Source organism: Ostrinia nubilalis, chromosome 17, assembly GCF_963855985.1.
Source record: "Ostrinia nubilalis chromosome 17, ilOstNubi1.1, whole genome shotgun sequence".
Classification (NCBI taxonomy): domain Eukaryota; kingdom Metazoa; phylum Arthropoda; class Insecta; order Lepidoptera; family Crambidae; genus Ostrinia; species Ostrinia nubilalis.
Window position 1 is genome coordinate 8026798 of NC_087104.1, and position 26701 is coordinate 8053498.

At 36.3% G+C, this 26701-nt stretch overlaps 2 protein-coding genes and 1 long non-coding RNA gene across 6 annotated transcripts; 1 reads left to right on the forward strand and 2 right to left on the reverse strand.

Moving 5' to 3' along the window:
* On the reverse strand, nucleotides 1–3230 carry LOC135079988 (peroxynitrite isomerase THAP4-like). The gene is made up of 4 exons (XM_063974651.1): nucleotides 2332–3230; nucleotides 1007–1202; nucleotides 715–795; nucleotides 1–383 (listed from the first exon to the last, which is right to left on the reverse strand). The coding sequence occupies exons 1-4, from the start codon at nucleotides 2400–2402 to the stop codon at nucleotides 72–74; spliced, it is 660 nt and encodes a 219-aa protein (XP_063830721.1). The 5' UTR covers nucleotides 2403–3230; the 3' UTR covers nucleotides 1–71.
* Nucleotides 2053–26646, forward strand: LOC135079987 (uncharacterized). 3 transcript variants are annotated; one of them, XM_063974650.1, is made up of 7 exons: nucleotides 2053–2148; nucleotides 3209–3347; nucleotides 3506–3684; nucleotides 22120–22379; nucleotides 22864–23100; nucleotides 23858–23951; nucleotides 25158–26646. In XM_063974650.1, exons 2-7 carry the CDS (start codon nucleotides 3229–3231, stop codon nucleotides 25199–25201), a joined length of 933 nt encoding a protein of 310 aa, XP_063830720.1. In that variant the 5' UTR covers nucleotides 2053–2148; nucleotides 3209–3228; the 3' UTR covers nucleotides 25202–26646. The 3 variants fall into 3 exon arrangements, with proteins under 3 accessions (XP_063830720.1, XP_063830718.1, XP_063830719.1); XM_063974648.1 differs by lacking the exons at nucleotides 2053–2148; nucleotides 3209–3347; nucleotides 3506–3684 and adding exons at nucleotides 16954–17050; nucleotides 19886–20316; XM_063974649.1 differs by lacking the exons at nucleotides 2053–2148; nucleotides 3209–3347; nucleotides 3506–3684 and adding exons at nucleotides 17074–17092; nucleotides 19886–20316.
* On the reverse strand, nucleotides 5594–7483 carry LOC135079989 (uncharacterized). Of its 2 annotated transcripts, XR_010258928.1 has the most exons (4): nucleotides 7352–7483; nucleotides 7060–7231; nucleotides 6597–6719; nucleotides 5594–5967 (listed from the first exon to the last, which is right to left on the reverse strand). It is a non-coding gene; the product is annotated as an uncharacterized LOC135079989 (long non-coding RNA). The 2 variants fall into 2 exon arrangements; XR_010258927.1 differs by having other exon boundaries at nucleotides 7060–7481.
* Nucleotides 26647–26701: the final 55 nt, after the last annotated feature.

The following is a 26701-nucleotide window of genomic DNA, read 5'->3' on the forward strand; positions in this document are numbered from 1 at the left end:
ATACTATTTATCCCTAGAATAGCATGACTTTCTTAGTACATTTTGGCATAGGTATTTTTATGCCTACGCTTTCATTTCATTTTCTTTAATCGAGAATTCTTTTTATATTTCATTAAAATATCTTTAAATTTATTGAGTTTTTTCTGTAACCGCATATTTTGTGATCTTAATCTTTTGATTTCTAAATTCTTTGTTTTAATAACTTCTTCTTTCTTCAGTAAAATCTGATGTAATTTCTTTTCTCGGGATGGTGGTGTACTTGAGCATGATTCGTCTTGTAGTTTAAATTTAGATGGACTACTTGCTTCTAACTCTCCATGCTTCTCTTCTGATAGGTCTGACGAAAACTTTGAGCTTGTTGCGGTGTTATTTTGCGATTTTAACTGAAATCAGAAAACATACGCAGCTACAACTTCGATTTGAATTAAGATAGATACTGCATGTCAATTAGATCAAATCAAATAAAAAAAAAAAACAATTTTGACCAGTATTTTGGCACTTCAAAGATAATTAAAAAAAGGTAGTCCTTATGGGGCACTTTACATGATGTTGTCTCCTTATCTTTTGGGACATACCATTTAAGTAGACAGTATGAAAACCGAGCGTGCCATTATTTTCTACGTCAATTTATACTGTCAGTCAAATACTTTTTCCTAATTTTATTTATAAGTGCAAATTAGTAGTTTAAAAATTATTTTAAGATACTTTACATACTTGAATAGCATCTTCTGTCTGGTGTACTAGACCATCCTTAACTTTGAATATCACAAACTCAACGATTTCATTTCTTGATTCCTGTAATAAATAACAATACCCTGTTACATTTATCACATTTATTTTGATTACTTTCTTACTACATATCCTGCGATCAAACATTATTTACAGAGGTAAAACAACAACTTTTATTTACATACATACTTATTTACTTGTACTTTAAAAAAGGTACTTTAAAAAATAATGTTAGTAAAAAATACCATGCCATTATCATAGAACACTATTCACATACTTCTCCATTAGTTGTCGAACTCAGCACATGTACTGTCGGATATGCTGTTTCATGTAATCTTTTGCTCTTTTCGGTTACTAGGAAATCATCATTCTTAAAATGTATAGAGCAAATTGTACTATATTTTGAAGGAAACCAGTTCTTTTTACCCGTGGCATTGATCCATTTTTCTTTAACAATAGGATTTGTGGGAAATCTAAAAAGAAAACGTAGGTATTATTTATTCCAAAATAAATAATCTCTCTAAATAACTATATAAAAGGAGAAACTGACTGACTTAGTGACATATCAACGCCTGAGATCAACGCACAGCCTAAACGGCTAAACGTAGGCACTTGAAATTTAGAAGGGACGTAGCTTAGGTACCGTAGAGGTGCACTAAGAAAGGAATTTCCGAAATTCCCACGAGAACGGGAATTAGCGGGAAAATCCTTTTGTATGAAAAATCTAAATCGCTTAAGTTAGACGCTTGAAATTCGGCATGCAGGTACCTTAGTAAACTTAAAGCTTAGTTACAACAGGATATTGCAAAATTCCCACGGGAACGGGAGTTAGCGGGTAAAAACATATGTATGAATAAATCTAAACCGCGTAAGATAGATGAAGGGGGTAAAACGTGATCCACGCGTACGAAGTCGCGGGCGGCCGCTAGTTAATGAGGGTTTTCGCGAATGAAAGATCCGCTAGATGGCGGGACGTGGATGTGGGGTCTGACTGCTGCGTGATTGATGGATTTTGACATATCTGTCAATGTCATGTCAAAAATAACCAATCATGCAGCATTTGGACCAAAACCCTAATTGATAAAGCAGTTCACACACAGGTACAGCACAGGACGTCCGACCCACATGAAAAAAAGACGATGACTAGGATGCGGTCCGATATTTAAAGCGGCTATAAGATCGGTTCTATTGAAAATACTTAGGAGAGAAGGCCTATGTCTAACAGAGGACAAAACATCTAGTTTCCTTAGATACTCTATGTGAGTAACAAATCGATTTTAAAATATCAACGTCACATCACTAGTAACATCTTCTGATTTTGACAGAAAAATGTCCAAAACGCATTTTTTTATCCTTGATCCTAAATGGCTTTTTCTTTCGTTTGTATTAATTTGATGTTACATTGCGTATTGACCTACGGTATGTGTTAAATGCATAGAGTTATATGGTTAAATGTGTACGGTATCGACTCAAAAAAACAAAGAAATCTCTCAGTGATGGTCCATTACAAAAGTTAGGTTATCTGGTACTATAGCTTGAAAGACTTATGTATTAATTTTAAAATATGCAAATTAAAGTTATTAGAGCAACAAAATTACTTACCGATGATAGGTAATACCTTTATTGGCTACCCTAGAATGGTTTTTGCAGTTGGAAATCGCACAATTTGTCATTTTTAATTTTTCAAAAACACGACTCAACACCGGCGCGAATGACCTCTGACTGAAGTAGCAACGCGTAACGTTAGTCCATTGGACATACACTGACACTGGGCTTGCTTCGACAATGGGGGCACGGATGGGGGCGTGTGACGGAAAAAATGCTTATAAACAAAATGGCGATTGCTACGGCAGTTTCGGCGCGTTTGCTAACTTTAGTAGTGTTAATAGTGTTTTTTACTCTTTTATAGTAGAAACTATGATGATTCTGAGGATTTTTGTGGTCACACATTGGGGGCGTTTGGCCGAAAATAGAATTTGTCAGAAATAGTAAGCAAAAATGGCGATCACACTGGCAACTGCAAAAAAAAACATGTTTCCTAACTTCGAAAGTGATGTTTTCCATTTTCCATAATTTTTTTAAACTGCTAAACGAACGCCATTTTTCTTATCTTTAATTCTATTTTCGGCCAAACGCCCCCGACTGAATTTCACTATGACCACATGACAGTGACTTAATTGACATTGACGTCTAGTTATTGTGTGTTTTTGATTGTGTAATTTTGCACTAAAATACCTCTTTATTGATAAATGATTATTTCAGTTATTGTTAAAACTGGCGAAACTACTGCACTTTAGTACTGCTTTTGTCTAAACAATAGTCTCTTTTAAGATTTTCTAACCTTAAACATACCATATCAATCAATCCAAACGCTTTCCATTCTCTCGATCTTTGTACGTCGTATAAAAACGTGTTGTTAACTAAAGCGATTAATAAGTCAAAGTGTACATCCGTACGATTGTTTGTGAGTTGCTTGTAGCATGTTTTGTATGAACCAAAATGTCTCTTTCTTCGAAAGACCACAAGGAAAACTTTCGCTTATTGGATTTGTCTAGCGACGAAGAATCCGAAGATTTGCATTTAGAAATTATTCCAAGTCGTAAAAAGAAAATCAGCAGGTATGTTGAAATTTTTAAAACTTTATTTGTGTTCAATTACTTTCAATTCCACCCTCATTTTAAGAATACTATACAAATTTTAAAATTTTTCATGATAACAATTGTTTGAAACTGAAAGCATAAAGAGAATGTTTTTAAGCCTAATTTAATATTTTCAGAAAGGAGCGAAATAGAGGCTCAGCCCCAAAAGCTCCCGAACCAAATATCGGAGCGGAAGTAAGATGTGCGTTACAATGGGCGCTCCGGGGCACTCTCATCCTGTGGCTGCTCATGCTCACGTGGATATGCGCTGCTCTCTACGACCAAGTTACTGTTATGAGCAGAGAAGTTGCCAAAGGTAAGTGTCGAATATTACTCTGTTGGTACAGTCAACAGCAAATCTGACTATAGATTTTAAATTAACAACTTGAAAAAATCAAACTGCCTAAGGAAGATTTTTTCGAGTTGTGTTTTTTAAATTGAAATGATGAATTTTAATTTCTGTGACGGGTCTGGGTGTTACTATGTATAAAATGTATGTATTTTAAAAAAAAAGTATATAAGTAGTATATATCCGTTAAGCTAGCACCCATAACACAAGCATTAAGTTGCTTACTTTGGGGCTAGCTGGCGCTGTGTGAAATTGTCCAAAGATTTATTATTTATTATTATTATTATTAATTTAGTTTGAGAAGAGACTATTCGCTAGAAAATTTTAATAACATAAATCATTTCTATAGAAATTCCTTAGAGAAACAGCATTTTCCCAGCTACTACATTTTTGTTTTCTCATGCTACAGAAGATTTAATGTATATCACAAGCATTCATGGGCTTAATCTATGTAATGCAGTATGTGACCTAAAAAGTGCACCATATTAAATCACAGTTGTAGCAATGCAAATGTTGAAATATTTGTAATTACTGTGGTATGTGTCACATACCTTGGTTTCTGATAAGGCATACTTCATGCTTTGTACTAATGGTTAAACTGTAATTAGTTTTAGTTGTTACATTACTGTTGCAACACTAAATGTGTAGAATGGTTACATAAGTATTTCCCTATTAGAAAAGTATGAAACAGTCTAGTATTTTTTAAACCTGTAATATTTTTAGAAATTTTAGTTTTGTGAATTGATCAAAGTATTCAAACTGAACCAATCATAGCCCTGAATCTATGCCTGACTTGAAAGTACTTCAAAATATTACTTACAGCTCTGTAGCTGAAGTAATATTTTAAGAACTTTTTAGCCCTGTAGTTTATTTAAGCCATAAGAACTTATTTGAAATGAACAATTGGCTATTATTCCTCTTTGTGGTCCAGTTCTTATTTAGACCCAATTAAATTATAATATTGTATTGAGACTCCTATTGGGCAAAACGTAATTTCGGCCATGCCCATTAGTTCATTTGGCATATCAGTCAGTTTATCTATGTTATTGTTTTTATTGTGACCACACCCACGCTACCACTCCCAACCCAGCACGTCTTGACGTCAGAACAGATATTTGCCGATTGTCGTGACGACCTGTGGTGCGATTGTCTAAGGCAATCGTATTCATTTGACAGTTCATAACGTACGTTATGATGTGTCAAACGGCTAATTCTAATTGTGTAAGGAGTTCATAAAACGATAACGATATGATAACGATTTGATCGTAATTTTATACGATGAGTGAATGATGAATATGATTTTGACAGAAAATTCGAATTGTCTAAGTTTCATGAGCCCATTGCTAATGTCAAATGATTGCGGTGACTCGTAACTCATGATAATCGTATAAATTCTCATAGAGGTGTAATTCTATCCTCGTCCTCGTATGCAAATTGTTAATTTATTTCTTTGAAAGATAAAGTGTGGTAAGCGGTGAGTGCTTGGTGTTAATGGAAATAAGTTTTAGTGAGACACAAGAGTTCTTTTTCATCAACAACTATAGCACTAAAAGCTGAGTTACACGTGTTAAGTAGATAAGTGTTTTTCACTTAATTTTACATGATTAAATTGCACGTACTTAAAACACAAGCACAATCTAAATTTTGACTTGAAACTTACTACTAAGTTTTGTACTATACTACTACGCAATTAATTACTTAAAATTAAGTCAATAAAGTAGTTAGGTAGGTACCTACTTATCTACTTAACACGTTTTAATCAGCCTTAACCCACAATACTGCCAAAGTGGTAGGGTAAAGTTATGTTGGGACATGTAAAAGTGCCCTGTGTGGGCTTATTTACAGGAATAAATGACTAATAAAATAAAGAAAACTGTTTAAATATACACATCTTTTTATTTAAATTCTTTACACAGACACAGACAGCTATAAGTACTTCTTTTGTGGTCAGCCTTCGTCTCTTTACAAACTAAGTTTTTATTTTAAATATACTATAGGTACTTTAATCACAGCATTCTTGAAAACTTAGTTTTTTTTTGGAACAATCAACAAGATATAAAATAACCATGAAAAATCAACAGCCTCCCTACTCATTTGTACTTGTCGTTTTTTCTAACAAATAATTATGCAATAAAATGTATTGTTTTAAACTTTTATGGTTACTAAAATAATAATCATTAATACACTTCGAAGAGTTCCAACACTGGTAGATGGTAGGACAGGTGCAGGCGCTGTAGAACAAGATGAGAGCTGCAATGACAAACAAAATAACATATTAGCTGCTAGCTAGGATATAGCAACAACACATATCTATTATCCTACTATAATATTATAAATGCGAAAGTTTGGATGTCATAATGTCTGGATGTTTGTTACTCTTTCACGCCAAAACTACTGAACGGATTTTGTGTAAACTTAACAGTATTATTGTTTGTAACCTAGATTAACATACAGTTTATAATTTATGACAATCTGTGACAAACTAAATTTTAAGCGGGTGAAGCCGCTGGCAAAAGCTACTAAAAATACCTTCATTATTTGTGCAACATAAATCATACTGTTCATCCCTACTATCCCTACTAATCCCTACTAATCCCTACTAATATTATAAATGCGAAAGTAACTGTCTGTCTGTCTGTCTGTCTGTTACGCTTTCACGCCTAAACCACTGAACTAATTTTGATAAAATTTGGCATAGAGATAGTTTGAATTCCGGGAACGGACATAGGATAGTTTTTATCCCGGTTTTTGAAACAGGGACGCGCGCGATAAAGTTTTTCTGTGACAGACAAAATTCCACGCGGGCGAAGCCGCGGGCGGTAAGCTAGTACATAATAATAATATAAACATACATTATCATATTCCATTATTTAACTTACATATTTTAGAGTAGCAGTAGCAGTAACTGGAGTATTCTCCACCTGGGTGTGGGAAATTATTGGAAGAGTTCCAACACTGGTAGATGGTGGGACAAGTGCAAGTGCTGTAGAGCAAGACGAGAGCTGCAATGAGAAACAAAAAAAACATGTTAGCTGCTAGCTAGAATGTGGCTGAAAAATTGTGATAAATCTTAGTCACTGTTTTTTTTATGCATAACGAGGCAGGTATTTGACCACAATCGCACCAAGTGTTAAGTGGGATGCAGTCTAGGATGGTACATATCTGCGCTGTAAGTGCCTATTCACTCTCGCCTTGTAAACCCCCGGATTATAGTCTTCGGGAAAGACAGCAGCAGGCAACAAATTCCAGTCCCTAGCTGTTCGCATTATAAGTCATAATAATGTTATGTTGTGTAAGTATGTTGAACAGTTTATTGGTTAATGTCAATAAAATAGGCCTTACCGTTTTCCAGGCTTGCACCTCTTTAGACGTCCCATCCCCAATCTTGTTTAGTGCCCAGGACGTGTTGCGCCAGAACTCAAGTCAAGGAACCCTCATCACACGACCACGCGCTGTTACTACATTATTTAGCTGGGTCTCCATCTGGCGTGGGCAATTATTCTTGCCTTTGGCACTGAAAATGAAATTGATTATTTGATATGAAGAAACCAAAGTTACAGGAGTAGTTATTGAAACTTGGGTTGTTTTCATTTTTGATAGAATGCCTTAATTTAGTGTAATAATCTATACTTACTTGTGTTTATAAACAAATTTAACATAATTCAAAAACTTCGTAAAAGTTTTTCAAGTTTTTTGACACTTGACAGATAACACTTGTCATTCACAGAACATAGATTAAAATACTACTTCTCAAAACACTTATTTATGTATAATTGATTAAATGTGAGATTAAGTTCGCCTTAGGTTAAAATTTTGGCATTAAAGTAGGGTAAACCACCCAATTATTGGCACTTTAAGCAGCTACTTCACAAAACCGATAAAATTTGCATGTAAAAATATGTTTTATCAAAGAACAAATCATTTATATTGGTCTTTTAATCTTTGCAGAATATTATAAAGTACTTATCATTAATAAATTAAGTCATTTATTCAACATAGTGTACCTTTTAAAAAAATACCTCAAAATACCAGTTCCTGGCATAGCCAAACCTTTTATTGGCAGTGATATTTACTTATTATTGGCACTGTTCTCGCAAGACTGAAAAATAGCTGCTAGATCTTATGTAGAGGTTTTAAAGAGATTCATGATAGAAATAAACAAAATAAAATCCTTTGTTATAAGAAAAGTAACATTTATTTGTATAAGAACATACCATATCAGTTCAAACGCTTATATTTAAAAATGGTTTTAAACTTTCCATAAACACTTTTATCAAATCTTCTTTTCTCTTCGGAAATACTTTTTTGCTACTGATTTTTATTTTATCCAGTCAAAAAAAAGTTGTTCTTCCTCGTCAGTTAAAATTGTGAACGGACCGGGCTTAGAGCGATGATCAGGATGTTTCAATCTGAATTGTATAGTAGACCGTGGTACCACTTTCAAAGGCTTATTCCAATAATCCCGGGGATTAGTGAACTTTTTATTCATTAATCCCCGCTAACGCCAATGGAGCTTATAATGGGGATTAATGAACTTTTTAGTTTATTTTATTCAGAAAACTACGTTAAAAAATAAAATACTAATGTAAGAATCATGTACCTTCTATTTATTATTGGATAAGAACTCACTTATTGATTATTTTTATAATCAAACTAGCTTTCCGCCCGCGGCTTCGCCCGCGTGGAATTTTGTCTGTCACAGAAAAACTTTATCGCGCGCGTCCCTATTTCAAAAACCGGGATAAAAACTATCCTATGTTCTTTCCCGGGACTCAAACTATCTCTATGCCAAATTTCATCAAAATCGGTTGCGAGGTTTAAGCGGGAAAGCGTAACAGACAGACAGACAGACAGAGTTACTTTCGCATTTATAATATTAGTTGGGATTAAATTAAATTTAAGCCTGATTACAAAGCTATTAATTTACACCATTTTTATCTTGTTACATCTTGGCCCAAATTTGTATGTAATCGTTTCCATCTTCTTTTAAATGATGAATGGAGAATAACGATTCAATATCCATAGTGCTTTTGGTTAATCAGGTAAGTGTTAATTTTTTTTAAGTATTGTAATCAGTCTTAAATTTAATTTAATTTGATAATAAAAATAATAAGTGAGTTCTTATCCAGTAATAAATAGAAGGTACCTGATTCTTACATGAGTATTTTATTTTTAACGTACTGGGGATTAATTAACTTTTTAGTTGATTAATCCCCATCGTAAACTCCATTGGCGTTAACGGGGATTAATGAACAAAAAGTTCACTAATCCCCGTTGACGGGGATTGTCAACGGGGATTAGTGGAATAAGACTTTGAAAGGCTTTGAAAGTGGCTGAAAAGATAATATTTTTTATCGGCACCTTTTTAACCAATGTTTGACACCCGTGCCAATAAATGGATTTTATATAATTGGCAGTGGGCCAACATTTGGATTGGTGTATCCAAAACGTTAAAAAATATTTTAAATGCAATTTAAACTCAATTTTGAGACAACCAAGGTATAATTTTTAATAAACTCAAATTATTTTAACCTTTAACTATAGTCGTGAAAAAATAATCACACTCCCATGGACGTCGGGTCTCACAGATCCCTATCCAAAATTCTTCATAATTTCATATCTGAACCAATTGGAATTTATCAAAGAGTTGATATATATCTAATAACTAGTAATAAAGGATCTAGTAGTAAATGTAATCAATTTTTAATCATTATTTAATTATTTTTTGCCAAATTTAAAAAACATAGACATTTTTCAGTGTTAATTGACTTGGCATCACATATAGGCTCCTTAATTACAGTCGATTAATAATAAATCAAACTAATATTTTTTTCCTTGCTAATTAATAAACGTGTAACACAAAAACATGAACAGAATTTCTGAAAGACATAAAATAAAAATTTTGACAAGGGTTAAACTTACTAAAATTACAAACAGTGGCCTAGAACACTAAAGACAAATTATCTCTACAGGCATGACTGTTATCTGTCTTTGAGAGCTTTGGTAGGCAAAATATACACCATTCAGAATCGGAATCTGCAGCAATGATACCTTCAAGACATCTAAACTCAAAAGAAGGATCGTCTACAAGTAAAACCTTACTTCTAGAATTTTACTTAGATAGTTGGGCTAATGATATAGCTGATGTACTCAGATACTTTCTACCATTATGTATTCTTAAACTAAAACAATTTACGACATATTATAATGATATACTATAAAAAAAATATAGTTGACAAGTCACATCCATACAAGAATGTTTGTATGGAAATTATAGTCATCGGGTCTCCCAGACCCCGATAAATTTTTGGATGGTTATTACTCGCGTAATAAGTGCTGGAAGACGCGATTTTATGCCTCCTCGGTCCAAACACAGTTAAAACTGAAGCTACTGAGATGGTCGAGAGCAGCACGTGGCGGGAAGGTATTTAAACCGAGAAATTGAAAAGGGGGGTGGGCCTCTGAGACCCGACGTCCATAGTTAAAGGTTAAATACCCTTTTATTGGCATGTGTGCCAATAAAATGGATAAACAGATTTTACGCATACCAAATGTTGGCACACCACAAATAATTAAAAGTTGGCGGTTAAATTATAAAATAATGTTTTAAAAAGGCAGTTAATATATTCAATAATAAGACAAAATGATTATGTATAGGGACAACAAAATAGATTTGCATTTTTTCAAAAGATTATGATAGCTCTTACCTTAGTAAAAAACGAATATTTCGATTGTTTTTTTCGCACAGGTCGCGGTTTGTCAAACAAATGGTTGGTGCGCCGCGATGTTTGAAAAAATAAAAAACGTGTGTAGCCAGTTGAGTAATAAATGATATTACTGTACAATTTCTACTAAAAAATATAAGGTTTGGCTACAAAAAACCTTAATTTTCTTAAAAAACTGGAGCATGCCAATAAATTGGTAGGGTGCCAATGATTGGGTGGTTTACCCTATATATAAATAAAAAGAAGTAAACATTTCACGTCGTTTTTCGTAGTCCATTAACGCCACCTATTGTAGAGTAGTAGTCAACTTAGCCTGCCTAGCCTTAAAGTATGTATGCCACCTGTAGTAGGGAATTTAGTGCAATGATTTGTATGGAGACCCCTCCACTTTGGTATAGAAGGCTCATTTTAGCACCAGTTGTTCTTTGGGTGCTCCTGAGTAGATTTCCGTCGGTAGACATCGGGAGCCCCCCCTGTGGTAGCAGGGGGAGGGGGGGCAAGTTTCCTTCTGCCGCGCTTCACTTTAAGGCCCATATCTTCAAAACTATGGGTATTAGGGCAAGTGTGGTGTCATTTTCAGATAATTAAAGGATGGTGAATTCATTTCTAAAACAAACTTTTTGCCTTTTCATACAAAAAAATAGAAATATTGAGCAAAATTCACAAAAGCCAAAAAGTATTTTTTAAATAAACGTCGTTTACTTTTAAACCACTGGAGATAATCTAATAAAAAAAATATATCCTGAAAGCTACATTTATCAGGATTATAAATATATACCATTGTATGGTACTTTTTTCGAAAAAAGTAGGTGAAAAAAAAATTTTCTTCAGGACACAGCGCGCGAAATTTACTGCGCGTCGGAAAAAAATATTTATTTTATCCATGAATTCATACTATTTGGTTCATAAGCAAGTAAAGATTATTATTTTAGAATTTATTTAGAGTTCCTGGCACATCAATCTACCATGATTTGTATTTTTTCTTCAATTAATTTTGAACTCTATTTGTAAGACATAAGGTTGAAAATAGCTTAAATACATTTTAATGTTGAAAATATCTTAAGAAGATAGCACTAAATAAAGAACTTGAATTTGTCTAAACGTCTAATGATTATTATTATTTTATAAACACATTTCTACATACTATTGTACCAGTGATTTAACGGAAAGGTAAGTGTGAGGAAAGTGAGGATTGATAATCATAGTACGGGAGATTATTTTTAGCATAAAGACTACGGCTGTGACCATTATAGTTGTTTTTTCAGACAGCACCAGCTTCTGCACTACTTCTTGCACTTAAATCTCACCATTTCCAGGCAAGCTTTGGCAGCTACGGCTAGCTCCATGTTGCTATCGACTCTGGTCCACCCCCAACCAGTCGGGTAAAGGGAAGACTGAGTCGGTTGCTTGCAACTGACCCTATGTATACGCGAACCCCTTGAACCTACTAAATCTTAAATAACTTGAAAAAATCATAAGGACATGATTACTGCCCTTGATATACTGTCCCTAGCCAATTCTGATACAAAACTGCCTAGGTTGGTGGGCACTTACAGCACTCGTTCATAGTCAAGCATGTAGTAAGTAATAGTAGGAGGTACTTGATCTAAAACAATACCAATGGATTAATATGATAAGTGGGAAAAAAACAGTGGATTGAGCTAATAAGTGGATAGATCTTGAACAAGGGACGACTAGAAAAGAGGCCCAAAATCCCAACAGAACAGCCTGAGAGCTCCAAGCCAAGATAGCCTTGGGAACGGGAGCGGGCGTCTACTGTAAACACTACGAACACAGTGAACGTTTAAGGAGGTTTGCTACAGTATTTCAAGCTGAATTCTACACTATAATTATGTGTGCACTAAAAACAGGGGTGTAAAAAACGCAATATCTACATCCTAAGCCACAGCCACAGGCAGCACTCAAACAAAGCCATCGCCTCAGTGAAGGTTGAGTCTAGAATGAACAAACTGAGTCTTAAAGATGAACAAACTCGAAAGGCATGACAAAGTGTCCCTGATGTGGGATACCTGGACATACAAGGATCGAATGTAATGAGAGAGCCGACAGTCTAGCGAGACAAGGGTCAGAGACGATATCTATTGGGTCAGAACTGATAGTTCTTTATCTAAAAGCATATCCAAGAAGCACAGGGCTGAATGGGAAAGCTCCAACGATATAAGCCTCTCCAAATCATTCCTAAAGGGAAATAGAGGGTCATGGAGAAAACTCATCAAAGTTAAGCCCAAGCAATTACAGGTACGCAAACTGGGCATTATGGAACGAACCACATGTCCCACAAAATGGGCCTAACAACAGAAGCTCTCGAGCATGTGGAATAAATGGGTCTGCTTGGGTCAGCATATCCGGCATCAGAAGACTACTAGGTGGCTTTCATTCAGACGCTTAATTCACCTAACTCATTGAAAGGATTTTTTAGATGATAGGGAATAAAAAAGGAGAATAAAGATCCTAATGGGTCACTGTGGACTACGCTTAGGTGTGGCCCTACATAAGATAACCCAGACAGCTTTGTATCAGCATTGGCTACTGGCAGTTTATCAAGGGTTTCGCGTATAGGATCAGTTGCATGCAACCGACTCAGTCTTTCCTTTACCCGACTGGTTGGGGGTGGACCAGAGTCGATAGCAACATGGAGCTAGCCGTAGCTGCCAAAGCTTGCCTGGAAATGGTGAGATTTAAGTGCAAGAAGTAGTGCAGAAGCTGGTGCTGTCTGAAAAAACAACTATAATGGTCACAGCCGTAGTCTTTATGCTAAAAATAATCTCCCGTACTATGATTATCAATCCTCACTTTCCTCACACTTACCTTTCCGTTAAATCACTGGTACAATAGTATGTAGAAATGTGTTTATAAAATAATAATAATCATTAGACGTTTAGACAAATTCAAGTTCTTTATTTAGTGCTTTCTTCTTAAGATATTTTCAACATTAAAATGTATTTAGGCTATTTTCAACCTTATGTCTTACATATAGAGTTCAAAATTAATTGAAGAAAAAATACAAATCATGGTAGATTATGTGCCAGGAACTCTAAATAAATTCTAAAATAATAATCTTTACTTGCTTATGAACCAAATAGTATGAATTCATGGATAAAATAAATATTTTTTTCCGACGCGCAGTAAATTTCGCGCGCTGTGTCCTGAAGAAAAATTTTTTTTCACCTACTTTTTTCGAAAAAAGTACCATACAATGGTAGGTATATATTTATAATCCTGATAAATGTAGCTTTCAGGATATATTTTTTTTATTAGATTATCTCCAGTGGTTTAAAAGTAAACGACGTTTATTTAAAAAAATACTTTTTGGCTTTTGTAATTTTTGCTAAATATTTCTATTTTTTTGTACAAAAAGGCAAAAAGTTTGTTCTAGAAATGAATTCGCCATCCTTTAATTATCTGAAAATGACACCACACTTGCCCTAATATCCATAATTTTGAAGATATGGGCCTTAAAGTGAAGCGCGGCAGAAGGAAACTTGCCCCCCCTCCCCCTGCTACCACAGGGGGGGCTCCCGATGTCTACCGACGGAAATCTACTCAGGAGCACCCAAAGACCAACTGGTGCAAAAATGAGCCTTCTATACCAAAGTGGAGGGGTTCTTGCACTAAATTCCCTACTACTGGGGGCGGGTAGTGAAACTCGTATTTCATTCGTTCTATGCGTTTGGTTATATGATTTGCAGAGGTAAATTTTTAATTCGAATTCAATGTTTTTATGAATAAAAGTATGTTATTAAGGTGCAATCATAAAATTTAATTAAAAAAAACTGCATTTGAACATGGATTTCATTTGTTATTTGTTAAAAAATAATGAGTTTTAGCGAATGTTTTTCATTAATAAAACGCAAATCCATGAAACGATTATATACGACCGGTCACTTTTCGGTCTTCATGGAATGGACAAAATTACACAATTCGAATTTAGATATACGATCGATGATCAATTGTATTCATTGTCCATCCATGAACAACTTTACACAATCGCACCTCTGACCTCAGATCGTCCACTTAGATTGCATACCTGTATGTTTACTTATTTCTGGGGAACTCTATTTATACCGAAGTCGGATCGATAAATTCGGCGAACGTAATTGGGAGGATTCATTTCCATGTCATGGAAACACAGATGAGCTGACAGATATACCATGAACTAACGGGAATGGTCGATATTACGTTTGTGTTACAAGGCAGAGAGAGGGTCAAGACAACATTCAATGCTTCTAAAAACCTAACTGGGAATCGAACCTGGAACCTTTGCACTCTCGGCGTTTCAGTGCGCCATGCGATCTACTTCCTATTTCTATAGATAATTGGATAAAGTAATGAAGTATTATATTAGTGTGGTAATGACAAGCTATTTCGATCTTTCTTTAGCTCCTTGGTTTCTTGGTTATCAATTGAGGCCCAGTACGTATAATCTTCGCTACATCAGACTTTACATCTATGTTGAAAAACAGTGTTTGTTACACTTTAGATAAGATTCAACATCGCTTATCTTGTGTTCTCGTTCGACTTCATCCGTGAAGATTAAGATTTCGCACCTTAATTCTAGAATATCTTAATAGATATTTAAACGATTCCTTATAAACAAGTTTAGTTGCTCTCAAAACCTGTATGAAAGCGATTTCTGTACGTGACCGCTATCGTATAATGTTAATAGGCGCCAGTGCTCACGGTCAATTAAATAATTCATAGCAATTAACAACTATTGTCACTTGTCCTTTGTTGATTACAATTATTAATATTAATAATAAGTATGACTCACCTACAGCGACAGTCTTGTGAAGTAAGCTATAGCAACGTACACTAGGTACAGCTAGACCTCCATGTCCGTTAAGGATATTTTCAATGCATCCGAATTTCAATATTTGCATTCGACGTTATCTCAAATCGTATTGAAATTCATAGGATTTCGCATCGAAATCGGTATACAAATGCAAAAAAAAACACCTCAAGCTCTACTGTGACTTTATAAGTCGTAGAGTAACGGCGAGTGTTTTGTGAAATTGTGCAGTTCGACGAGATCTTGCATATTAAGTGCTTAAAATTAATTACGTTACGAATTTAGTACCTAACTTAGATTAAGGAATAAATCTACTATTTTTTAAGTATTTAGCTATGCGTCCTTAAACCGTACCATCCCATTTCTCATCATTAAACTTAAGAGAGAATATTAGCATACAAACGATCGTTGAATCTGTCTTAAATGACAATTTCCAAGATGCTCCTGTATCAGTAATCAGTAAACAACAGCAATCATTGTTCAATCACGTTTACATCAACAAGAAAGATTTTCCCAAAATACCGTTCATCCTTTTATGGCTTTGCTTCAGTAAATAGGAGCACGGTTAAATCACTTGATGCATCTCAATTTAGTATCAATTACGCTCTATAAACCGTTGCGGTTGCGTTCATGAGTGGAGCGTGACGTGACTAACTGAAATTACATACGCTCGTCTTGTTGTCACATACTGCAGCGAGAATTAACGTGTTTTTGCTAAACCGTTGCTAAATTGTATGCTAATGAGAGCGCTCTACATTGGAAAATTAAGATGATAATTTTATTTGTATAGGATTTATCTCTTCGTAGTATTTAATTTAGACCGACCGGTCGTTGTGGAAATCCTTGGGGGAGGCCTTTGTCCAGCAGTGGACGTCATTTGGCTGAACGCTGGCTTAGTCAATTCTACGTTGAAATTCCACTTTATTTCAGCGCCGTTCTTCCAACATGGTTTGACCTTTAGCGTTCGCTATGTGTTCGATTTAGGGTATTAATAACCACTTAACTAAAATCAACCTTATCTCCCCAGTTTATCTTCCAAGATAAAGTATCTCACGCGGCTCTAGAACGCATGCGCCGCCGCGCCTGCTTGACGTGATGACGTTACAGCTATTTCAGTCCTTACCGCCCTAAGGGACCCTTGCTTTTGGGTTTCACTTTTCTGGAAACCATTCCGTGATTTGAATTTAAACTGTGTATTTTACGTCATGTGACATTCGTGTTCCTCGCTCGTGTTTTCTATGGCAAGTGATGATCAGAAAATGTCGCGTTTTACTGTATTAACAAGGGAGATTACGCGGGATAAATCAGAACGAATTTTATGCAGCTTTGTGTTCATAAATTCAGTGTAAATATTATAATCAAAACATTAATCTCGCTGCCTTATCAATACTTGGATGTTGTTGAACGTATGACGCTGATTATTGTACGTTTTTAAAATAATGTAAAAGCCGAGCTGATAAAATACGTAACATTCGTATTTTTGTGATGAATCAAAGGATTTTACAAATAGGTTACTAACCAAAATGTTAAACCCAGAAAACTACTTTTTTTATTCAGCAGTAACTAAAACAAATGCCAGTCGTTTTTTCAACCAGTCAGTGCGCAAATACATTGCTCTCGAGTGTATAAAACACTTTATGAGATGAAAAATACTCTATTTAGTAGATATCCTGACTTGTCTGGCTTGCACGCATGCGCACTTTTCATTCAGGCTTAGGTCGATACGTACCGGGGTCGTATCGTACAACAACACTTTACGGTACATTGACATAACGTCAAACGGGTAGAGCAGTTTTCGGTATTGTGCCCTGTGTGACTTGTGCTTCTTGGTGATCATAAGGTTTATTTTGGTGCCTTTTAAGTTGGTTAAAGGCGTTGTTAAAGGTGATATGGGCGGGTTGAATAGTTAATGGATTTTACATCGATGAAAGTGATAAATAATTAATGTAAGAGTCATGATGTCGCTGGATCTGCGTTACTCTACATTATTTTATGGGAGAGACAAAGACGTTTTAGTTATGGTCCCCCATGGCTGCAAAATACATAAGGCGCAACATGAAAAACATAATTTCTAGACTACCTATATTGAGATAATGCTTGACCAATCACTAACGAGGTCGGCGATTTGTTAAGTAGGTACGTTGTAGATCTTGTAACATGGTTAAAACTCCAGTTTGTTAATAACTGTTTAAGGTGAACTTTAATTTTTCGCTAACACAGAATTAACAATTCAAAATAATCAATCCTTTTTTCTATAATCCCGCATTCCCGCTAACTTCACTAAAATCCACGTAGTTATTGTTCTATGTAATTATTTTGGGATGGGAATGGGATTGTGTTATTTCTTTCAGTCATGGCATTGCAGGTTAATTTATTTATTTTAATAGGCAAATTAATTTGACGCATACTCGAACCGTATTGTAGAAATAATCCAAAGAATGTTTCTTATTTTTCGTATGTTTGATACATTTTAACATTCGAAAAATAAGAGACATTCCTTACTTTTTAATAGCCCATATTCACATTTAATGGTACTTAATTATGGCTCTGGCCTTGTCGAGTTTATGGAAAATCATTAAGTATCGGACGCTAGTTGACCTTCCGCTCGCTCTGTATTTCTTTAAGTTCCTCGATGTAATGTAAATTGTAAAGTAGGTACGTATGATTACACACCTCGGACTTCCTCTAAAAAAAGCTTATTGATTTTATAGCGTTATAAATAATTTCAAGGCTGTACAATAGCTGTAATTGTACTTGTTATAAAACTTTCATGGACGAATTTAAATTACTTTAAACTTGGCAGCTGTGTAGGCTTTCAAACTTTCAAGACTTTGTAATTTAACTAAATGGCAGATATCACGAGCTTTTTTAAGCATCTGACCTGGTTAAAATAAATCCACGACTTATTGTGCTCTTTAGGAATGAATCATTTGTTTTTAGACTATAACTAACCAAACCATCCCATTTTGATTTTCCAATTTGTATGCCCCACTTTGTCACTGAACCTAGGACCTTTTGTTTATTTGACAGAATCTAACTATAAACTATCCAACCATGTTGTGATTTTAATGGTCTTCAAGTAAATTAAATTCTGCTAACTTACTTAGCTTGTCCCGTATGGAAAATCGATCTTCCACGCTCTTTCAGCATATCAAAGTTGCATACACGAGCGATATTTAAAACGACAAAATTGAACGCGACTTTGTTCTGTGAAATTGCATCTGTTGTTTCGTAGCAACAAAGAAGTTTGCTTATTTACATTGTATAACAATACTTTACATGCAAAACACTAGCAAAATGCAAATGCATCGAGTGATAAAAGGTTAGGAATCGACCTCTTCCATATTGGCAACTGGCTCGGCTAGGTCAGCCATGTTTCCTGATTGACCATTGCCAAGTATAATCATGTCTTAATCCATAAGGATAAAGTGCTCTACAAGGTAGAATCACGTAGGACTTGTCTCTTGTGTTCTTTCCCATTTTGTTTGCAAGAATTTAAGTTTGTAGAGTTTGTTCTTCTGAAAATTTCGAGTTTTGATCTGAAAAGTGAAGCTATGGCTGGGTTTGACCATCTTACTTTAACTTTAACAAACGTCAGAAGTCTGTCAAACTCCATACAAAAACCCAGGTTAAAGTCACGGGTAAAATAAGGTGGTGCAACTCAGCCTTAAAGTATAATTCGCTAAAAAGCTGCAAGAGAGCTAAGGAAAGCATGAGTACTTTCTGTGAAGATTTCTTACTAGGATTAAACTGATATGAGCCAAATTAGAACTTAGCGGACACTAACTGTGCCAAGTTCCAAGATCAAGGCTTTCAAGTTTAGCAACAAAACAAAAGTCAATCAGTAAATGACCTTACTTAACATTTTACGTTTCCTATCTATTAGAAGTCACGAGGTGAATGACGAGCTTAAATAACCTTTTTCTGTATAGCATTAGAGTTCCGAATATGGTGATTCATAATCAAATGAAATATATTTAATCATAACGTCATTTGTCTTAATTAAACTCGTTAAAATTCTGTCACGTACGCCAAATGTTGCTGTTCTCTTCAAGGTCTAGTTCAAGTTGACGTTATCAAACGTCAGTTTTAATGACTTTTTAATTTGGTCGATGTTAGACGAAGAATCTGTCTGGATTTTGTGAAAATAAAAGAAAGTGCAACCAAGCCTGAAACAATTAGGTACGCCATCAACTTCATGTTGTGCCATGTTATTCAGATCAAAAGGGGAAATTATCATTGCTCTACCGTGTTTAAGTTACCCATGATAGTACTTAAAGAACCTTAAATTATTCTGTTAATGATTGTGCAGTTTCGTAGACATTTCTAGATCAAAACAATAATAAACACGTTGCTAAATTGTTTTATTCATCCTCACTGATATCCCGATAGAAGATATCGTAAATTGCTGTTTTCATTTGCGATATCGGACACGCAAACTCAGGAAATAAGTATTTTGTTTAATCACCATAATAACTAAGCCATAAACGCACGTATCGCCAAGAAGCACAGGCAGACATTAGTCGCGATTAATATAATGTACACCTACACTTGTGTCGTGTATCAAGTTGGTGGCATTAACCTACAATTAAGACGTAGACTTGCAGTTGACCGTGATTTTTTATTTACATAGCTCACTAGTGTCGTGGACTCTGCGAAGTGCGCACGCGTGTCAAAAGTCAGGGCAGGAGTAAAGTGAAAGTGTGTGAGAAGGTGGTGGATAGTGCGGCGCGGATGCGATTGCGGTAGCGAGCTGGTGCGGCATGGAGAGCGCGGTGCACGCGGCAGTGCCGCTCCGAGTGGGAAAGAAGATGCGGAAACGGAGGGAGCTTGACGCTTTGGTCGGAGGGGGAGTCTCCCGCGGGGGGAGGTTGCTCTCTGCCTCCAGTGATGAGGGGGAGCCTTGGGGTAGACGGACCACGCGCCGGCGCCGCACCAGGCCCTTCGTCCGGCTTGCGGCGGGCCTTGCTCTCTGCGTATGCGTCGTCTCAGCCGCAACCGTACTTTGGCTCTTCGTTGATGTTCGGAGACAGATCGTGTCCCTCCGCATGGAAATGGACAGAGGTTCGTTTTGACAGCTACGCTAATTATTTTATTTACATGCCATTCACGCTGAGGCATTAAACTCTGGCGTGCAGTCTGTCCTTCGTTTATCCTTGTTAAAAGCATTTTATAGATGCCATATTTGATACTTTACTGTTTACATTCATAGTCCTTTGGAGGTTCTTTCTAATTGAAATGTGTGTCAATTATTTTAACCTTGACGCTTATTAATACCGTAAATATAGTCTGCAGTGGCATGATCTTGCGTTACTTACATCGCTCCAATAAAGCTGGTGCAATATTTGATTCTTCTTAGGAAAGAATTACTATGTTCATTGTTCACGCCAATTACTTGTAGCTTCGCGTCTGCTAATTTATAGATAACGAGGGTCTGTAATTGTATAATTTGATGTAATCTCAAAAGGTGACAACAGTTCCTTTTAGCAAAAATATATTAGGTATCTCATCATCACATTATCATCATTTCAACCATAGGACGTCCACTGCTGAACATAGGCCTCCCCCAATGATTTCCACAAAGGCCGGTTGGTGGTAGGTTAGTATCTAAAAGATGTTTATTAACTCCTGTGTTTCATTAAACGTTGAATAAAGTTACTCAAGTTTTGGTATTTCCAGTTATGCTTATTATTGGTGATAACATAAGTAAGCATACGTGGGAATACCAAAACAATACAAAGTTTTGTCAAGACATTCTATACAGGGTGTTAGGTAAATGGGTATATGAGCCGACACTAGCCCATGTTAACATGGGCATATAAATGGTATGGCGAAGTCAGAAATTTGATATCATCATTTTATTTTTTTAATTTTCATACAAAATAAATTTTATAAAACCCGATTTGTATGAATAAGTATTTAAATAATTAAAATGGAGATATCAATTTTCTGACTTCACCATTTATATGCCCATGTTAACATGGGCTAGTGTCGGCTCATATACCCATTTTACCTAACACCCTGTATACTTGTACTTGAGGATGACAAGCCATTTCGTAGCGTGGGATGTTTTGCGAACTATCTGGGACTGACAGGAACTAACAAGATGCTTTTACTTATGTCTACCGGGATAAAGTTCAAATTATTCTTACTGACTAATCATACGATGTCGTAACAATAAATTATTACACCTACGCAGTGACTGGATTTTCCATTGTTCTCAAATGAGACTCCATAACGTCGCCTTGTAAGTGAAATTACGTTTCTTATTGTTATAGAGTCGATATGATAAAATAAATAATTTGTAATCGAAAGTTATTCGATGGGTTTGTCGTCAGAACCATTGGCTAGAATCGTGATAAGTTTTGTCAGTCTTTATCATTGTATTCAAAGTTCAAGGCGAATGTCTTGGCTTCCTGCCACTGTGGTTAAAAAACCTGTTGTGAATTTAAGACAAGTTAACACGAAAAACGCTTTCGGAGAAAACCTGTGTTTATTTTCCATTATTATCTATGTAGGTAAATGACAACAGCTATGATAAGTAGCTAGTCATTCTAGAATACATCTGAAACTAAAATGTAATAAAGTCTACATTTGATTTTAAACTTTACATTCGAGTTTGAGAGTCGTGGACCTTTAGGAATAACCCGATTACCCTAATCTACCGAGAATAACCCGAATGGTTAATTTTTAATGGTTCAGTTATAATAAACAAATTAAATCTAAATACGATATAATTATTAGGTACCTAATTACCTTATTTGTACTGTAACCTTGATTTTGCAATTGATGGATAAGGTAGAGCCGCCATTTAATAAGCAAAAGAAACCATAACACCTTAGTCAATAGTACCACTTTTGTCCGCAGTAACAACAAGCAGCGTCAGTGTAGGTGACGCGCTACAGAGCTGCCACTCGGCGGCAAAAGAGCTGCAGGCCAATGCCAGCGATCTTAGTATAAGGTTGACTAAGTTAGAGTACGAGTACCAGGAGTTGACCAAGAGGGTTGACAAGGCGGCGGAGGAGGTGTCCAAGGTATCAGAGAAGTTGGCAGCAGAACCAATGCTGGCAGACACGCCAAGGAGGCTGGCTGACCTGCAACGCACTGTCGCTTACTTCGGGTCACAGGTCAGTGATTATTCATGTATATCTTGATTAATATCTGTAATGGGACTATTCCCACCTCTCGTTCCCACCGCTTCAGCTCCTGTGTAGCCAGGATCTACAGCTTGTCCGCCAATAAAAACCCAACCAGTGAAGATCAAGTCCCGGGAAAAATTAAACTGTCATTGGACCGATGTTAATCTGAAGAACATATGTAGGAGGAGTTTGAAGTAAAGGTTCGTCTGCCCTCCACTAAAAAAAGATATCGAACCACCTCAGAGTGAAATCACTTTTTATTACCTACCAACCTCATTATGTGTGTGCATATTTCTCTATGAATAAGCCAGTTTGTGAGTAAAGGACTTTTACTATAGTGGAATAGTACGCTAAAGATGGCGAGAAAATGTAATCGATAAAAAAAAAATCCTGACTATCCTCTTGGACTGGTCTTCATTTGTTTTATTCTTTTTCTCTACACCAGCTGATCTTTACTCTTGTTTATTCACAGATAAGTGGTTTCGAAGAGTCCCTAAACCAAGCGCGTAAGCAAGCGACGACAGCTGTGTCTGGTGTCGACGAGGTCAAGACAATGCTTCACACGCTGGAAGTCAGGGCCAATGAAACTATTGCCAATGTGACGGACAACGGCAAGAGAGACGGCGAGCTGAAGGAACAGGTCGCGAGTCTGAACACCACGCTCGTGGGCAAGGTGGAGGCTTTGGAGACGAGGATAGAACTGATTAATGTGAGTTTCAAACTATCTTGTTGAGTTAGGCCCAGAACAGACGGTGAAACGCAACTGCAACGAACCTGCAACTTTGTGATGATTCTGATGAATGAAACTGAAACTGAAAGTTTCAAACTGGTCGCGTCATGTGTGGTCTCTCAACGGACGCTATGGCAGAAACTTAGATGCAACTCAAAAGTAACTAGCAGTTGCAGTTTCGTTGCAGTAGCGTTTCACCGTCTTTTCTGGGCCTTAGAATTCAAATTTGTATGAACAAGAATGCGCATGCATAAAATTGGGTAGTTGAGACCGAGAACTAAAAAAGACGGAGTTGCCTAGTTTTCTTTGAAAAATTAGATTTTTCATCATCATCATTTCAGCCACTACAGGACGTTCACTCACACCATAGGTCCAAAGGGGGAATTTCAATAAATTCAGTAAACTAAGTACGCGACGATCGTCATGGCCATTTCCATACAAAATCTATAGGTGGTGCGTGACTTTGACAGCTCATGAAAAGTGTCGATTGGTCTACTACCCTATTGAATTTCGTGGATAAAACCATTTAACCAACGATTCCGAGAGTTCCGAAGTCGAGAGTTTCTCTTGAACCACTTCTGTGTGTGACACAAAGTCGTTCTGTTCTTGAGTGTATCTAGTTGTAGATTCAAAGAGAGCATCGCTTCACAATTGACTTATAAATACCGCTCATGATTGATCAATCCCATCTTCGAAAATATACAACTAACTGTGTATGTATCTTTGTCAATTCCAGAAGCCCACAAGCACAGCAGCTCCTACCACTGCAGCCACGTCTACCACGAGCAGCACCACATCCTCGTCTACCAGCACCACCACAGCGGCCCCTGGTGAGTGACGGACTGACGTGTAATCTTAGGTCTCATTACTAAACAACAAAATATGGCAGACGTTAGGTTAGGGTCAGGCAAAACTAAATGAAAGTATATTAGCTGGGCCTAATGCCCGTTTTCACCATCAATCCCAAATTTTTAAGTGACCCCTATGGTGACAAATAAAAGGAATTTTGTTGACATAGGGGTCACTTAAAAATTAGGGATTGATGGTGAAAACGGGCATAAGTGTATCTATCTCTAGCGCTTTACTGAGTCACCTTGAGTTATAGGATCGGCATAGGAGGGTTTTTTTGTGACATCAAACATCAGCGAGACGTCAAATCTCCTTCAGATTTGTATGATCTGTCATGTCAAAATATTATGTCAGTGTCACCCCTCTCGTGCCGCTCCCATTCCCATCCCTCAGGCATTGACCATGGGCGTAGCCACGGTGGGGCAGGGTGGGGCACTTGCCCTTCTGGCAGGGAGAGCCCCACATAAGCCATTGGCCATTCGGTTGAGTATGCAATTCAGTGCATTTTCCAGTCGCAAAAAAGGGTGCCTTACCTTTTTGTATGAAAAAATTAGCCGGGGTAAGACCGCGGTATAGTTTGCTAGTTACTTATTATTTTAGACTGTTGCCCCACCCTGAGCCCAAGTCTGGCTACGCCCATGGCACTGACTCAGTTATGCTATGGTTTTAACCGCTAGACCTATCAATAGAGTTGCTTCAACAACCTTCCGCGTATTGTCTGATGACGTATTTGCAGAAACAATTTGGCAAATTGTAATTGATTGAAATGTATTGGCATTTCATTGCACATTTTCCGCGACGGAATTTCCGCGTGATATGGCGCCAGTATAAAACCTTGGCTTGGGAAGTTAGGACTATTGAAAAGAATAGTGACTCTGTTCGTGTAGTGTATGATGACAAAAATAGATAATGTATAAAATATTGAGTTAGATTTAGGTGAAATAACTTCTTACAGAGATCGTTCTATTCTAGAATAGCTTGAGATCACGGTCGGTGCAACCCGGTCAAAAGGACATGCAAATAAAAAAGTTATATGTTAGTTCTCTTTTTTGCGATGATGAGTTATATTAATTAATTTTTCGGTTGCAACTTTTTTACTTGTTTTTGAAATGATACTAATTTACAAAATTGCAAATTATCTGATGTTGACGAAAATCGTTGGTAATATTCCTTTTATTTTTGTTTAGGTCCGCCGGCAAAGCCGTTCGTTTTACAGTCACGGGAACACTAGATCCACGAAGCAAAAGAGACAGATTGCTCAGTATCAAACTCAAGACATTGCGTCCACAAAACAAATAAGCGGGGTTACTCCGAAAAACGTTATGTGAAATATCGAATGTTGCCATCCTTCTCACGCACAGCTAGAGCGACGGTGACAGATATACCTGAAACTACGTAACAGCATTTTCGGAGTAGCCCTGATGTAGGCGTACCGGGTAAAGCAAAGGATACCCTCCAGCGTAACTGTTAAGGTTGAATGTTGATAGTTTTATGGGACGAGTCCACATTTTTGAATCGAGGCGATTCAGCCATATTCGTAGTCAAGTACTCAGTATAGCGTAAGGTAACTCTGTATGCAGAAAACGACTAGTATTGTTGATACTATTATTTTTATTACGTCGTGTTCACAGGAGATATCATCATTCCACTACAGTACCTACTATAGATAAATATCGGGTTATTTCGTTTATAACGTAGAAACCGATTATTCATAACAGATAAAAATAAAATAAATAACAGTTTCATGGAAATAATTATAATGATAATAAATTTAATTTTTGTTTAAATAAGTGTGGGGTTTTACAGTCTTGCTCAATCTATTATTAGTTATTTGCATTCCTTTGCCGTTGCCCGATACCATAACGATCTTACAAGACATTGCAATGGCTTCTAGAAATAAGTGTTCGTTTAATTTATTCATCGATGATATTGGACCTTTGAATGAAAATCCCCTTTTTCGTCATATATTTTTCACCGGAAAGTGGATCATTCCGAGTACAAAAAACGTACTTCTTAGGGTAAGAGTGACTGTGTCATTTCAGTTGAACCATGTCAGAGGTCTATTGGTGGCTCTGACACATGATAGGAGAAAAAGTTGTTACGTGCTCATTTTACAATGGTGTGTTGAGTGAGTTTCATGCTCATCGTGAAAAAGTGCCATTTTTTGGTGGCTGATCTCTTATCTTTAAGGTTTATAGACCTAGGCTCCAATGAGGTGATTGATAACTAGGTTTACTACTTAAGAGAAGTAGATAAATGTATTAAATACTTCTAACTTACATTCGTCTATACAAGTCGTTTTCTGCAAGAGTCGGATAGTTTGGCCTTAATAATTTAGTTTGTTGGTGAATTCCGTGGGCGTTGCCACGAATGTACAGGCGACAGCACATCAAGCTACGTGGCATCTTATGTATGATGTAATAAGGTTTATTTTCCAACAAAAATAGTTTGATTTGCTGTCGATAGATGTACCTTGTGAACCATTAACGATCAGTAAGATAAGTTACGTCATACAATTTGCAATAAGAGGCGAGTGAGAACATACGATACCAATGTAAATATTATAGTTTTACTTGTAGAGAAATGTGAGCGCACGAGTGTTTGGAGTTGTCAATAAGAGTGTGCGTTTTATTACTTGTAATAAATTATTGTTAATAGATCAATTATTACACAAAATATTTGTTTCATTTATTCCTAACATCAAATTATTATTTGGGATGAAATAACAAAC

Coding starts and splice junctions, on each gene's coding strand:
- LOC135079988 (XM_063974651.1), bottom strand. CDS start 2,402: ATGACAAATTGTGCGATTTCCAACTGCAAAAACCATTCTAGGGTAGCC. Junction 1,203..2,331: donor AAAGGTATTACCTATCATCG/GTAAGTAATTTT, acceptor TTTTCTTTTTAG/ATTTCCCACAAATCCTATTG. Junction 796..1,006: donor GTTCGACAACTAATGGAGAA/GTATGTGAATAG, acceptor TATTTATTACAG/GAATCAAGAAATGAAATCGT.
- LOC135079987 (XM_063974648.1), top strand. CDS start 20,016: ATGGAGAGCGCGGTGCACGCGGCAGTGCCGCTCCGAGTGGGAAAGAAG. Junction 20,317..22,119: donor CCGCATGGAAATGGACAGAG/GTTCGTTTTGAC, acceptor TTTTGTCCGCAG/TAACAACAAGCAGCGTCAGT. Junction 22,380..22,863: donor TCGCTTACTTCGGGTCACAG/GTCAGTGATTAT, acceptor GTTTATTCACAG/ATAAGTGGTTTCGAAGAGTC.